Source organism: Belonocnema kinseyi, chromosome 9 (genome assembly GCF_010883055.1).
Source record: "Belonocnema kinseyi isolate 2016_QV_RU_SX_M_011 chromosome 9, B_treatae_v1, whole genome shotgun sequence".
Taxonomy (NCBI): domain Eukaryota; kingdom Metazoa; phylum Arthropoda; class Insecta; order Hymenoptera; family Cynipidae; genus Belonocnema; species Belonocnema kinseyi.
In genome coordinates this window covers 78229827-78245766 of record NC_046665.1, presented here as the reverse complement: position 1 = coordinate 78245766, position 15940 = coordinate 78229827, and the positions used below count along the sequence as shown (strand labels likewise).

Sequence of the window (15940 nt, the reverse complement as noted above, 5' to 3'; positions counted from 1 at the left end):
GGCCTAACTTAGAATTTTTATTCACATTTCATTTAACAGCTCTGGGAAAAAAGGATTTGTTACATTGAATAAAACATTTTTTTGAGAAAACCTTCAAAATTCGTATAATCATTATAACAATCTTTTGCCATTTTTGTATGTGGAGGTACCTACCTTGCAAAGTTCAGGGTCACCGATTTTTTGCAGGGAAATTATTTTTAAATGTAAAGAATACTTTTTGAGTGTGTAGCTTTTGCATGAATCATTAAGATTTTCTAATAATCTGAAAAAATTTATTATTATTTTTTCACCAAATATACAAATGATCGAAATGCAACTTACCGTTCTCCTGAGGACAGTTCTGACAGTTTCAACTTCCTGCGTTGGCCACCGTGCATAAACGACGCCAGAAAGTATGAGAACAAAGATTCCTATCCAAATAGTCCAAGCTAGTGCGTTCTTTGACCTAGCAAGCAGTTTCCTTGCCGTCCTCGTCGAAATAACTTCCTGTGTCGGAATCTCGAACTTTTGTGCCTTCTTCAGAATGTCCTGCAATCGCCTCTTGGCCTGCTCTACGTCGGAAATTCCCATTTTTTCTTTTCTACAATTTTTGGTCTCCTTCTCTAGAATTCTGGTGGACAATTCTTCAAGAAATGAACTACTCTCTTCAGGAAGGAGGCATCGGAGGAAACTCCAAAATCGAAATATATAAAAATCACCGTTTATATATGTGCAGAATCTGTGAAAAAAGAAACCGATCGAGACCCTTCAGTTTTCCACCACCGTTCCCATAATACGCTACTAGCACTCGTCACCGCCTGGGAATGTCTAGGGAGGAATAAAAACGAGAATATGAAGGAGCCATCATCCATAATCGCCCATTCAGATGCCAGTCACGTAAAAAGGGTTTTAATGGAAGAACCTGCTCACTCGGCAAGATATCGACTGTGCTTTCTTCATAATTAATTCACAAGATATGTACTACGATGGTGAAAATTTCATAGATATTACTGCATATTTCTTAATGTTCCCCTGTATTTCCAAAATTCTGAAATGCGAATATTCATCTATTTATCCATCTATTCGCCTCGAAAGCTTGCGTTTTAAATTTTGTTTTGAATAATGTCGCTTTAAATTATTCAAATGTGATTCCAAATGATTCCCATGCGATTTTAACTGGACTACAATATGATTTCTAGTAATTGCCTCATGATTGCAATGTGCCTTTAAATAATTCAAATGTAATTAGAAATAATTGCAAAGTGAATTCTACTTTTTTACAATATGTCACTCAGTGAATGCCTCATGACTGCAATGTGAATACCATTACGCCCAGTAAATAACGTATGACTGCCAGTGATTGACTTAAGCTTGCAATGTAAATTGAAGTTATTCAAACGTGATTGGAAATGATTAAAACGTTATTTCAACAACTGACAGTGATTTATTCATGACTGCTATGTGAATGCGATATGATTTCCAGTGATTTCCGCATTACTACAGTGTGAATACAAAATAAGTGCCAGTGATTGACTCATGCTTGCAATGTAAATTCAAGTTATTCAAACGTGACTGGAAATGATTGAAACGTGACTTCAGCTTGACTACAATATGATTGACAGTGATTTCTTCATGACTGGAATGTGAATACGATGACTACCAGTGATTGCCGCATAACTGCAATGTAAATACATTATGACAGCCAATGATTGCACTGTGGCTTCAAATACTTCAAACTTGATTGGAAATGATTGCAACATGAATTCCATTTGACTACAATATGACCTTCAGTGATTTTATCATGACCGCAAGAGGAATACCATGACTGCCTCAGGATTCCAACGAGACTTCAATATTTTTAACTGTGGTTGTGATCTGATTCGAAGTATCTGCGACGTAATTTTAAATTGATGGCAATAATCGAAACATATTTGAGTGCTTGATAGTATATAATTAAAATCGATCAAATTTCGTTCATCGCAAAAGTAATTGTAGGTCATCAGTAGCTGTAGAGCATACCGCAATTGCAGTAAATGTCACTGACAGTGTCATACGTTTTACCCGCAATTCAATCTCCCATTTTAGTCGGGCGCTAACTTTTACTACAATGCGGTAACTCGAACAGAACGCTTCACATGCACCAACGCAACCCGTTACGGAATCTACTTCAGTTCCGTTATTATTCCCTGCTACGAAATTCCACGCAACAGGGCGGTTAACGAGATTCGATCGTCAAAGCGCATCTGTCTTCATTCCCTTCTAAAAGGAATTCATAACCGAGGTATGAAAAGACATTTATGGTGCATAAAACGTTTCTGAAACTTCCTTGTGTTTAAGATCTTCCGACGTTTAATTATCAAGCCCTAGAATTATAAAAGCCATAACGGAAATTCAAAGAAAATTCCTTCATGAAAGTAAAAGAACCAAGATGCTAACTTTTGGTCATGAAATCATAAAAATTACTTTTCTAACATGCATTGGAAGATTTATAATAGAAAGGAAAATTTTAATTACTTTATGTATTCCTAAATTTAAAATGAGCTAAAAATGATAAAAACTGCAAGTAGAGAAAATATAGCAAGGAATAGCACAGAACTATGATTTCTTCTCTAGGCCAAATTTTAAAATAGAAAAAACGATGGTTTAAAATTATACGTTTCTGTTTTAAATGATGAATACTTCATACAATTTTTTCTTCAAATTACAATAAATTTATAAGTATGAAATACCCAGTTTTGCAATATATTCAAAAAGTGATGATTCATACGGAATTTTTAAGTTTGGTATAGAAAAAGAACTTTCGAATAAATATTCATTCATAAAATTCAATTTAAATTCCAATATCTACCAGGACTAATATTTCAAAAAGAATTTAAATTGGAAAGCAGGTTGTTAAATCTTAGTTTTTCCAATCTATTTAAAAATACAAGGGTTATTTAAAATTGTCAGTAAGACGTGTCTCATGGATAATTTCTACAAATTATATACTTAGGTTTCCAAGGCGTATCACAGAAATTATATTTAATTAATTACATTAGTCCACAACTATAAACATAAGTTGTCAGTCATTATGTTATAACATATTTTTGATAAACAATGGTTTGTTAATCGAAAGTTATAAAAACTTTTGAAAAAATAGATGTTATGGATACACCCTGGACACTTCCGCATGAATGGATAAGAGGATCAAGTTAGGATAGTGGGGAAATCCCAGTAGGTTGGAACAAAGTGGGCGAGCGGTTATTTAACGTGCTAAAATCTGAACCGGTAACTTCACAACTACTGGTATCAATCACTCTTCAAGGTTTGAAAATTAAACAGCTTTTGCAATATTTCATCCTTTAAGTATGTGATACTTGACACAAGAACCCCGTGATATGTTATAATCTGCATACTTAATATTCTCAATCCTTACAGAAGCTAACATTGATTTATGGTGTTGATACACTCTTGAAGAAAAGGAAAAGTAAATAAAAATTACAAAAAATATTAGAAGGATATCTGTTTTCACTGCAATTAACAACTAATCCAATCTCCAGAATCTGCATTTCATTACTGCTTATTAAACAGGATGGTCCATCGTAGTGAATTGAACCTGATGTCCCATTTTCCAACCTCCATTCCTCGAATTAAATTGAGGAATATAGGTTAGAAGCTAATTAACTGAGATCTTTAGGCACGCTTCGATGGAAGTTATCTGCACGATATGGAACGTTTTGCACTCCAATTTTTTCAAGTGTGAAATTCCACGCTCTATCTGCTTCCCGTTCCGATTCTCCTTAATATCTTCAATCTATTCGAGAGGACGTTGGATTAAACAAAGAGGAATGATAAATAGCAGATTTCATCCTTTTCAATCTGATATTAAACCGAGACTCGAAGATGCGAGTATTTTACACACACACACACACATATTATATATTTTTAGAATAGTTTATTGAGTGCCTTTAACAGAGAAAAAAGGAGAAATATTTCAAAAGATAATTGCTGATTAGAAAAGTTTTTTATTCAATATTATCAAATGCAGAGTTGAGAAAAACTAATCTTTTATGCAACGAAACCTATCATTCAGACTAAACATTATCTTTTGATCATGTTAGTGAAGCATGTCCTTTTTTATTCATGTCGCATGTCAAATTTTTATTTGCATTTCATGTCATGTTATTTGTATTTTCCGCTATCGTGTTTTATATTTTAGAATTTAAATTTTAAATATACAGATTAAATCCGATATTATCGTTTATCGCAAACAATTGACAAGTGTATTTTCAAAAAATAAATGTATAATACTTTTTTATTTTTTCAAAGTTTTTATCCTTTGGATCAAAAATAGTTTAGCATTTAGTTTATTGATCAATTTAGATTATTTTTGCTTGTTCAAAATGTTATTTGCCCATACCATTATTATTTCTGTTTAAGGTTACTCTATTATTCCAGATGGGATATATACTGCATTATGGTTATAGTATCGCTAGGAAAACAGCTCCGAGGATGTTGTGCTAGGAAAACATTACCATCACATTAAATCTAGAGGTGTTATTTTTGCTGCAATGTTATTCAACCGATACAAAAATCTGTGTCAGTATAAAAAAAGACTATTATATTCTTTGATTATTCTGTTACAGATTCAATTGATACATTCAGATTTAGTGTGAAAACGCAATATGGAATCTCGAATTCCATTATTGAGATTAGATTTTCGTATGTTAGTTATCTTTTATCAATTATGTTGAATGTCAAGTTTTTATTTACATTTCATGTCTAGTAATTTCTAATTGCTATTATACTCTTTTCTCTTACCATTAACGTTTCAAATACTCTTTATTCATATAGAATCATTCGTTTCAAAGAATTGGCAACCAGATTTATAAATTTCTTTCATGTCTTCATTTTTTAAAATATTATTTACCTTTTATAGATTATCATTTCTTTATGTCACCTCTTTCTTAAACCCTTCTGAACTAAATTAGGATAGGATACGTAAATAAACGAAATTCCACAGGCGGTGAAAGTGTTTTTGATTTTCTCCCAAAAAACCTTTCTAACCTTTTCCTTCAAATATCCGGTTTCCGGTTCCTGAACATCTGCACTGCGGTTAACAGATTTTCAACTTGTTTTGACAAACACTGTATCAAAGCGGAAATTGTGATAAGGAAAACATGTGTTGATAATTTTTAATATAAAAATTCCCGAAAATTTGACAGATCCACAGTTTAAGTGAAGTCAATTTTCAGCGCGATCTTTCTGACAACCTCCCGGACCCGAGACGGGTGAGAACTAACCACCCTCGACGAGGGTAGCTGCCCTTATAGATAAAACAAAAATGCAGCGCACGCGCCTCATAGTGCTTCATGGTTGGCGCAGGCGCCATTTGTGACACCATAAATGACCCGACGGCCCTGGTGCGGCATGTAGGGGTTCTATGTAGAGTCCATGTGCAAAAGCAAGCAAAAGTGAATGGTGATTGGACGAAGACCAGCTGTAGGGGGATGCCGGTATAAATCTCTATTAAATTCGGTCCTCGCGCGAAACAGATAATGACAACGGTGGTGTATAAAGAGTAGAATCGGAACCGAATGCCGACAATATATGGATTAATAACGTATTCCTGTCGAAAAATTTAGCGAGCCAGGGTAAATGTGGTAGTTTTTGCATTTTTCGCGCGAACTTGTAGAGTTGTATTTATGGGAGTTTGCAGTGAATACTGTTTTAACGTCATGTGCATAAATGAGTATAAACTATTTTACAACATGCGAGGAAAGTTTATTTATTAGAATTTAGTTTAGGGATAATCAGAAATTAAATTTGTCATTTTAAAGGAGACATACGATTGTCTGATGTCTGCCGTCCATCCGCCTGTCGTTTACTACTCCTAGCTCTTACAATAATTAGGCTAGAGGGTTGAAATTTGACACGCATGTTAACCAGCCGTAATGAACATTGGGAAAAATATTTCTATATGATTATTTATTACCTTTTTTGATCAGTGGTCAAGAACTAAGAAAAATTAAGAAATTTTGAATTTTTGCTCTTCAGATACTAATTCAGGAAGCTGTTCTTTTTGTCCAATTTTTCTCGGAAACAACTAAAATTGAAACTATTGGCATGTAGAAAAGCAATAAGGAATAAAATTTTCTATTTGACATTATTTTTTTTCAGTGGTTAAAAAATCAGGAGAATTAATAAAATTAGCTCCTTAAGTCCCTATGACGCAAGTTTGAAAAGAACTGAAGTTCCTGTCAAGTTGAATGTCGATAAGAAATTTAATATTCTGTGCTACATTCTTCTTTTTCTATATCAGTGGTCTAAAAGCAAGGAAATTAAAAAATTTGGAAATTTAGCCTACTAAATCCTTCCTCGAGGACGCTGCCGACCTCTTTGACTGGATTTCTAAATTAAACCCTTTGTTTGGAAAGTCAAATTTCTACTGCTCTCTTTTTTAAAATAAAAATAAATAAATCATATTTGCCTTTTTTTTGATAATGTTATTCATTACGTTCCTGGTTGTTGATCCATGTACACATATTCAATTAAAATCAATTATTTGTGAAATCAATTTTCATTCATAGTAAATTCACACAAAAAAAAACATTGAAGTTACACTTTTAGAAAATTCAACTGATTAAAATTGAGTCCGTGTTAGGTTCACCAAAATTCGTTGAAAGTAGAACAAATATTTTCGTTGTACACAAAGAAAACGGAAAGGGCGAATAAATTTACCGAAATTCGTTGACCGTGAACGAAATATTTCCGGGGTGTCTGCACACTTCGTAAAAATTTAAATGTAATAGACTCTCAATTATAAGCAATGGCATAATTTAATTTTTCCCTTTAAATGAGCTACAAATCAAATTAAACAAACTACGTTTACATTTTGTAATTAAAATATTAAACATTATATAATTAAAATTTATACATCGAGTTGAAAATTTTTTTCTTAATATGAACTAAGACTAAACATATTTTTAGAATACAGGTACCTTCAAGCATATTTCCAAAAATTGTAATCGGTACATTCTCATCGCGCACTCTGCATGTAGCTCGCAAGTTCCAGCGCTCTTCACGCTCGATTATATATTTAACTTGCGCTATGTGCTAATTCTTTGTGTACATAGTTTTTAAAAGTATAGGTCAAAGCATCGACAACAGTAATTTGGTGATTGTGAATTCTCTTTTGTTAAAGCTCCTTCGGCTTTAACGAATACATTCTTGTCATGTGCAATGTGCATACCTAACTAAAATGTTGTTAATGAACGTGATATTATAATTTTCTGACGTATCTTCATCAACTGAATTTGCTCATTTCTAATGTTATTTTTACGATTTAAATATTACACATACTCTCTACACCTTACCGTTTTTTAACTTCTAAATTATATCCCTAACCTCAGTGAACCAGACTTTGTCAATTGAATTTTCTACCGCATCGTGTTCTACATCGCACTCGTGGTGCCCTATTGCTCCATCTTCTAAGAATTCACTAAAGGAGTCTCTCAAAGCGTCTAGGGTGGAGAGTCTATTTACAACGACAGTCCTACGAAACTTCGATTATTGAGGGGGGAGGGTGGGCGATCAGTTTCAATCGAGATTCATAGCTGGTTAGTGTTTTATCAACCCAAAGGCTCTCCTGTGCATCCAAAAAGTCATGAAAAGCTTCCTGCATTGGGTTGCCGGGTGCTTCGCCCAGTTCAGTTTAGCATCTAAGATTACTCCCAGATATTTAAACGAACCTGAAAATGTCAGCCTGTCGGCACAGAATACAGGGGCGTCATCTTTTGGAACTTTGTAATTTCTCTTGAAACTGACCATTTGAATTTTCGATTTTTTTAAAAAATTCAAAACGTTGTTATGATAATTTTGTAGGGCATTCAAAAATAAAAAATGTTCTTCTTTTGACTTTTTCATATCGTGCATCATTTGGCTTAAAATGTTCATTTTCGTGTGTTTTAAGAATTTTGTAAATGCTGTAACTCTAGTAATTTTTGGTTTTATGAAAAAACTCATTCAGATAAAGTGTACGACTTTTTGAATAATACGAATATCCGTGCAGAGAAGTTTTGAACCTTGAAAGAAAGTGGTTTCAAAAATATTCAAAATGTGCTCACTTTTTGAATTTTTATCCAAAATGGCTTGCTAAAGAACTTGACCTTTAGTTTATGGCACTAACAGAATGTACCAAAGGCCAAGCTAATAGAATATTTTTTTCAAAAGTTACCGTTCTTACAGACAGACATACATACATACAGATAGGCAGACACATTCATAAAAACCTCTTTTTCGGATTCAGGGGGTCTCGAAACATGGACATTTGACAAAAACTGGGGGGGGGGGGGCAAATTTTACACAAATCTAATACCTTCTCTGATAAGAATGTAAAAAGAGAAATAATAGAAGATTAAATTATTCTAAATAAAATAAATGTATATAAAATATTGTATTTAATATAAAGGACTTTATATTACTAACCTTTCAAGTAAAAATATTGCAACTTCAACTAAATTAATTAATTTTTAATTAAAAAGATGACTTTTCAACCAAGAAGACTAATTTTGTAATAAAAACTACTAATTTTGAACGAAAATTCATTAATTATCAATTAAATAGTTGCATTTCATTTAAAAAATATCCATTTGCAAGCAAACAAGATAAATTCTCGACGAAAAATATAAGAGTTAATATTTTTACAAATAAAGAAGAATATGCATTGCCCCTAGGTACGATAAAAATAATCTAATAAATTAGGATAACTTCCTTCACATTTGTGCACGTACCTTTTAAAATTAAATGTTAAAGCATTGACTAATGTCATTTGATAACTGTGTATTATTTCTTGTTAAAGCTCCTTTTGCTTTAACGAACACATTCTCATCAAGTATCTCGTGCTTCGCCCTCGATTTTGACCGAAGTGCGAAATTTTCTATATTAAATTAAGAACTCTTATTTTATCTTTATTAATCATTGCAATTCATAATATGCACTGATATTGAAACAGATATATTTCTATTGTCTTGTTTTTATCATTTTTAAAAGTGCCAAAAATTTAATTCGTTCATTTTGAGTCATTTTTTACGCTTCAAACAAAAAATACGCATCTTATCAAAAACTGATTGATAACAAATCTGTATATCTTTTTTTGGTGCTAAACTTTTTTCCATTCTTTTTTTCGTATCTTGTATCGTTTCTCCAAAAATTAAATTTTCTATCATTAATGTTATTTTTTACGATTAAAACAATAACTACGCGTTCTATCAAAGAATTATGTATGGTAAATTTGTAGCTCTTTTTTGTAAGAGCAACTTTTGTGAAGTCTTTTTTTTTAATAGCGTGCGTCGTTTTTCCAAAAACTTAATTTTTGTATTCCTAGAATTTTATTTTTCACGATTAAAACAAAAATTACGTATCCTACCAAAAACCGATTAAGAACAAATTCGTAGATCTTTCTTGGGTGCAGAATTTTTGAATTTTTATCTTTTTTGGTATTTCGCATAGATTAACCGCAAAATCAAAAATTTTATTTTTGATTATTCTTTATGCGATCAAAATTTGAATTTTACATTTTTCAAGAAAATTCAAAAAGTTGTTATTATAATCTTGTAGGGCTTTCCAAAAGCAATGTTTTTCTTCTCTGGACTTTTTTTAATATTGAGCGTTGCTTGGCTTAACATTTTTATTTTCGTATGTTAAAATTTTTTGTATTAATTAAATGTTTATAGCCAGGGCCATTAGCGACTGCAGTATATGGTTGCTTTTTAATTGTAGGGTATCTGTTGCAAATGCACCAAGGAATTAAAGCGAAGCTTTCTGAAAAAATATCCAGCCTCGCTTCCTGCTTTGAGAATCGAACCCACACTAGCGTGGCTGTCCAGACTGCAGTGTTGGAATATAAAAAATCACGATACTATCTGAGCCACAATTACTATTTTTTAGAAATTTTAAAAATGCTAAAACTCGGATAATTTTTTTTTATCGAAAGATGGCATGAAGATAAATTGTTCGACTTTCCAATTAGTACGAAAAGCCATATATACAATTTTTAAATCTTAAAAAAATGGCCTTAAAAGTTTTGAAAATTCTCTAATTTTTTTAATTTTAAAATGTGGCTAACGAACTTGACATTCATTTTCCGGCACTAAAAATATGTACCAATTGCGAATCTTCATTTTTTCAAAAGTTATCGTGCTCACAGACCGGCAAACAGGCATACATACATCTGAGCTGTAAGGAATGTGAAAGAAATTCAGTGGAATTAAACGAACTTCAAACGAATTCGAAGTAATTTTAACTGGAATGTAAAATCAATTAAATGTAAATCAAAGAAATATAAGGTCATTTCAACAAAATTAGGTTCAGGATAAATTTAAATGCATTCTAAAGCAGAAGTACAGGAATATATGCAGAAGAGACGGAAAGGAATCTGAAACTACACAATAATCGTTAAGAATTTGTATCTCTGCTGTATGAAACCTTATCTTTAATACTTTAAGGTTGTTGTATACTCTTCGTACGTTACCACCAACAATTTAAGTACATCAAACTTTGCGCAAATGAAAAACTAAAATGTCTCCTGAAAAGTAAATTTTCTCAAAGAAGAATAGAAAGCATGGATTACTATACTTTCTAGAATCAATAATAGAATTCTGTATATCATGTCTAAGTTGTGGAAATGATGAAGTCTTAATCGAAGTATAGTGTATAGTTTTCTATTGGGAACTCAACTGAGTTTACACTTTTGCAGCAGTCCAGTAACCATTCCTGGATGCCCCGCATTCAATAACGTTCGAACAGCACCGAACCGAAGCTTGCTTGGAAAACCGGGTTCAATTCTCGACAAATACAATTTTCATGCAATTAGACCTTTTCTGTTCCAGAGAATTAGTGTTCATAATTACATTATTTAAACTCATTCAATATAAATTATGTATAATATATCAATTAATGTGAGTTTCTGAAATGAAAAGTGAGTATATATAGACCAGCCAACAGCCGGCGCTCTATATCCTTGTAAATTATATTTGTTCGATCATTCTTTACTGTTGCGAGTATAGGTATGATTCATATTCTGAACTGGACTCCGTACAATGCGCTGAAGGAGTCAGATCGATGACAAGCTGTAATCTCTATAGTTGCCTAAGGAAGTAAATACCGCGATTGCACTTGAATTAATAACAGCCGCAAATGATCTACAAAAAGGAAATTGGGTGATTTTTTTACGAAAATATTGGAAATGTATTAGTTCACATTTCTAACAAAAAAGATTTTAATCCTAAATAAAGAATAGTTTAATTTAACTAGAAAAACGACGAATTTTCTACAAAATACTTAAATTTTTATACAAAAATGATTTTATACTAGAGCAGATGAATTTTCAACAAAATAGTTGAGTTTTTAATCTAAAAAGTGCAATGTTTAAGAAAACCGTAAACACTGAACTCTCCAAATGATGAATTTTCAACAAAAATTTCATTTACAATCAATGAAGATAAAAATAATAAAATAATATTTCAATAAAATAATTGAATCATTAACCACATAAATTACTTTTTTGTCGGACGTGCAGGATAAACACGACTTTCGTACCTGTAGAGCCGGCGAAAAATGTAAAATGGCTGCCCAACGACGGACCAATTTCTTCTGCACCATATTCTTTGAGAATTATCTCATTACTCACTTTGTCCATAAGAGTTTTCCCGCATATTATGCGCAGAAATCTCATGTCAATCGCGTTAATTTTACTCTTATCTTTTTCTTGATAGGTCCATGTCTCGCTACCGTATAGTACAGCCGGTACAAATTTGAAATTATATATTGCTATTTTAGCTTTATTTGATATATTTGTACTTCTGATGATGGGCCGTGCTCTACCAATAACTTTTTTACCTTCGTTTATGTATTTCCGAAAGTTTACTTCTATCTACCTTGTCAAAAGCTTTTTCTAGGTCAACAAATTCATAGAAATTTTTTTCCTACTCTCAAACTTTTTTTCTGTGAGCTGTCTTAAGCTAAATATTTAATCCGTGCATGACCTTCCTGGCATAAACCCACTTTGGACTTTTCAAATCTCTTCTTCTGTTATTTTCATTACTCTACGAATAAGTATTATTGAGTATATTTTACTTACGGAACTTAATAAGCTGATTCCTCTGTAATTATTTAAGTCGCTTTTATCTCCCTTTCTTTTGTATATTGATACGATAATCGCTTTTTTCCAATCATCGGGGACTTCTCCCATCTCAATACATAAATTTATTAATTCGCACAGTCTAAGTGGTATGTATTTGCCACCATGTTTAAGCATTTCAGTGTTAATAGAGTCTACCCCGGCAGCTTTACCGTTTTTCAAGTTCCTAATTATATCCCTAACCTCGGTGAGACAGACTTCCTCAATTGAGTCTTCTAGCGCACCGTGTTCTACATCGCAGTTGTGGTGTCCTATAGCTTTATCTCCAAATTGTCCCCTAAAATAGTCTGAAAGCGTCTAGTATTCCGTCTGCATCATATACATAGCATTTCCCTAATACTATTTCTCATGTTGACAAATTCTGTACTTTCAGTTCCCTTCACTTTTTATAAAGCAGTTTCTTGCTTCCTTCAAAGTCGCTTTGTATTGTCTTCTCTTCTTCTGTTCTAATTTTATCTTCAATTTCCTTAACTAGTCGTTTGAGTACCCTCTTTTTATGTCTGTAATCATTTTTACGTCTATTTCTTCCCTCATCGCTAAGACCTGCGATGTTCAAAGTTATCCAGTACGCTTTTTTCTTTGCTTTTTAGGCAGCCTCAATTTCATCATTTCACCATGCATCACCAGACATTATTCCTAAAACCGCGATACAACACTTTTCGCATTGCACATCTAACAATGATATCCCGGAAATTAGTCTATGCACCCTCTATATCTTTGTTTCTCATAAGCGCCTCTCAAGTTGCCCTATCTATGTTATAAGTTTTCTTTTTTTGAAAATCTATTCACATTTGTTTTGTTTTCTTTTTTCTTCATCCCTGGCCTACGATCTGTATCTTTAACTACTTATCTCTCTTAGTCTTTTACCGCAACAACAAAGTCAATTATACTGTGAATATTTCCTTGAGACCAGATGCACATGTGAATCATTTTATGCCTATACCAAGTATTTTCAATAAATAGGTCCTTTTCTAACCATAAGCCAACTAATTCATCTCCGTTATAGTTCGTTCTCGGATCCCCAAAATTTAGCAGTACTTTTTCTGTACCCTGATCTTAGATGTCCACCCATCTACTCATATCTCCTAGCAGAATTATTCTTTTACCATGATCGCAAATATTTATTGTGTCATTTAAAGTGTCCCAGAAGACGTGTTTTACTTCTCTGGGATCACTATCAACTGGGGCGTTGCACGCTATGATAAATAATCTTCTGATTCCTATTTTCATTCTAGCCCACAGCAGTCTGGGTGACATGAAATCATGATTTTCGAAATGCTCCTGTGCTCTTTCATTCATAATCAGACCTACTCCTTGCATACCACGCATTACACTATCTACTCCTGACCATATTTCCAATCTGCCTTTAACACTCAGTTTTTATGTCTACTTTCGCATCCCTTTTTCTTTGTTTCAGACACACATAAAATATCTAGTTTCCTTACGTGCATAGTTTCTCATAATTCTTTTACCTTGAGATCATTCCCCCCCCCCCCCCCACAATTCCAAACAACCAGTCTCCATTCATCGCCTGAAGCTTTACCTTTCATTGCTCCGAAAGCCCACAACAGACATTTGTACTCATTCAACGTCTTGTTTATCGTTCACTAGGTCATACAAATATCGTGTGTAGCAAGGGTGCCAATGCACAAAAATTCAGCCAAAAGCACTAAATTATCGGAAGACAGTTGAATTTTCATCAATAAACCTTAGATTTAAACAAGAAAGATCACTTTTTATTCACGAATGATGACTTTTCTATACAAAAAAGATGAATTTTCAATCACGAATGATGACTTTCCTATACAAAAAGATGAATTTTCAATCTAAAAGGACGCTTTTTCTATTGAAAAAAGAAGATTGTTCTAAAGATAGGGGAATAAATTCGAATTACTTTTCCATAATCGTAGCATTATATGGAGAAACGAGTAAAACAGTATGGCTAGTAAGGAAGCAAAGATAAAAAACAGCAGTAAGAGGAGATAGGGAAAATAAAAAGAGTTTTAAAGTGAACTAGAAAAGTAAGAAGTGAGGGGAGGGGGCTGGATGAGATGAAGAATGCAAAGAGAAGAAGGAAGTAAGGAAGGAATTAAGAGAATGAAAAAAGGCAAAGAAGTGGAGAAAAATATGGAAGAGACAAAGAAGGATTATATTGAGTTGTGTGTTCAAAAAAAGAGGTGAAAAATAAAAGGTTTGAAGAAGAGACGGAAAAAGAAAAAACGTAAAAAGAACTTTGAAAAAGAGAGAGAGAAGGAAAAAAGCTAACCAGAATATAACAGGATATAACAGGGGAGGAAATAATAAACGTGTTATAAATAATAAGTAGTTGTATTTACGTAGTAAAAAAGGAGGTTAAAAATTAAAAGTAAGTGAAACTAATTCCAACATTGTATATAGTAGTTTTATTGGAAAGGTTGAAGAAAGAACTTGGGAAAAGAAGATAAAGCTACCGAATCAGACAGGGTTTAGGGAAGGAATGGGGGTGATCGGTAACATATATGTTCTGCATTATTTTTTAACTAAAAGGATTAACCTGGAATAAAGGGCAATGATGGAAATTTTCGTGGGCTTAAAGACGGCGTATAATTCATTGGATCCACACAGAATAGAAAAAAGTTATGGTGAAAAAGGGGATAAAGGAGGGCTTAATAAGGAGATTTCAGACTTGGAAGAAGAAATTAGGAGAAAAATGGTAGACGCGGACGATATAGTGTTGACGGTAGAGGATGAAGAAGGGATGGCGGGCTTAGTTAAAATATTGGAGAAATACTTAGATGGGGAAAAGTTGAATTTAAATATAAAAATGAGAAAGATAATAATGTTTAGAAAAGGAGAGGAAAGAAAGAAAAATGGGTTGGGAGATGGGTAGGCGTAAGTTTAGAAGAAGTAAAGTAGTTTAAGTATTTGGGATATACTTTGCAAATAAATGGAGAGAGAGAAGATGGACCCAAATAGCAAGATTTAAATTAGGTGATGAGGTAAAGGAAGGGGTATATTGCGAAAAGGAAGAGAACTAAAAGTTTAGGATCTGTGCATGGGAAGATGAAACATGGGAGTATATATGGGGAGAATGTAGGAGAGGAATGGAAATTGAGGGAAGCTGGAAAAAGGATGCGATAAAGATTCTAGATGGATGATGGATTGGGTGAGAAGTGGATAAAGGAAGTGGAGAAAACTAGAGGAATGAATGAGAAATAATGAAAGAATGGATGTGAAAAAATGTCATAATTGAGGTAGAAGAGAAGTGAAAGTAAAAGGAAACTGAAGTCGCTTAGATTAGTAGCATACAGATTTTTTTGTAACACGAGTATGTTTTCCTCACTTTCTGGGCGTAGTTCTAAACAGCAAAGAAGGTCAGTTTTGTTGGCGGGGTTCTTTATCGACCTAGGACGATAAAGTGCATTTTATTATTCGCGGAAAATGCGCGCACATACGTGTTCGTTACTTTTCCCACACGCACTGTTCTGCACGGTACTTGTCCCTTTAAACTGACCTCAACCATGAAACATAATTTCATGACAAAACTAGAAAACCATAAACTTATTACGCTCAACAGTAAAAAGACTACTTCGCTGCCTTGATGCAGAATATACCTGTATATATATATATATTCGGTTTTGATTCCTCTAGAATGAAACCGAAGGGCCTATGACAAAGCCACCGAACGCGTCCTCGGGTTGTGGATAGAGGGTCCCTGTACCAAGGGATTCTGCTGAATATGGTTACAAAAATAAATAGGCAGTCGCGGACAATTGTCCAGGGGTGGTCCCGAAGGAATTAACC

General features: G+C 33.3%; 1 protein-coding gene across 3 annotated transcripts in view; it reads right to left on the bottom strand.

Annotated features, from left to right (window-relative positions):
• LOC117179899 overlaps window positions 1-15940 on the bottom strand; it is a 380815-nt gene that overhangs the window by 355022 nt on the left and 9853 nt on the right. The window contains exons 1-3 of one of the 3 annotated variants that reach the window (XM_033372094.1): window positions 5954-6039; window positions 5026-5105; window positions 322-718 (exon numbers count right to left, since the gene is read on the bottom strand). In XM_033372094.1, coding sequence (XP_033227985.1) covers window positions 322-570 — 249 coding nt within the window. In that variant the 5' untranslated portion in view covers window positions 571-718; window positions 5026-5105; window positions 5954-6039. Of the gene's footprint in view, window positions 1-321; window positions 719-5025; window positions 5235-5953; window positions 6040-15940 lie in introns of those variants that run through there. The other 2 variants (XM_033372096.1, XM_033372095.1) reach the window with 2 other exon arrangements.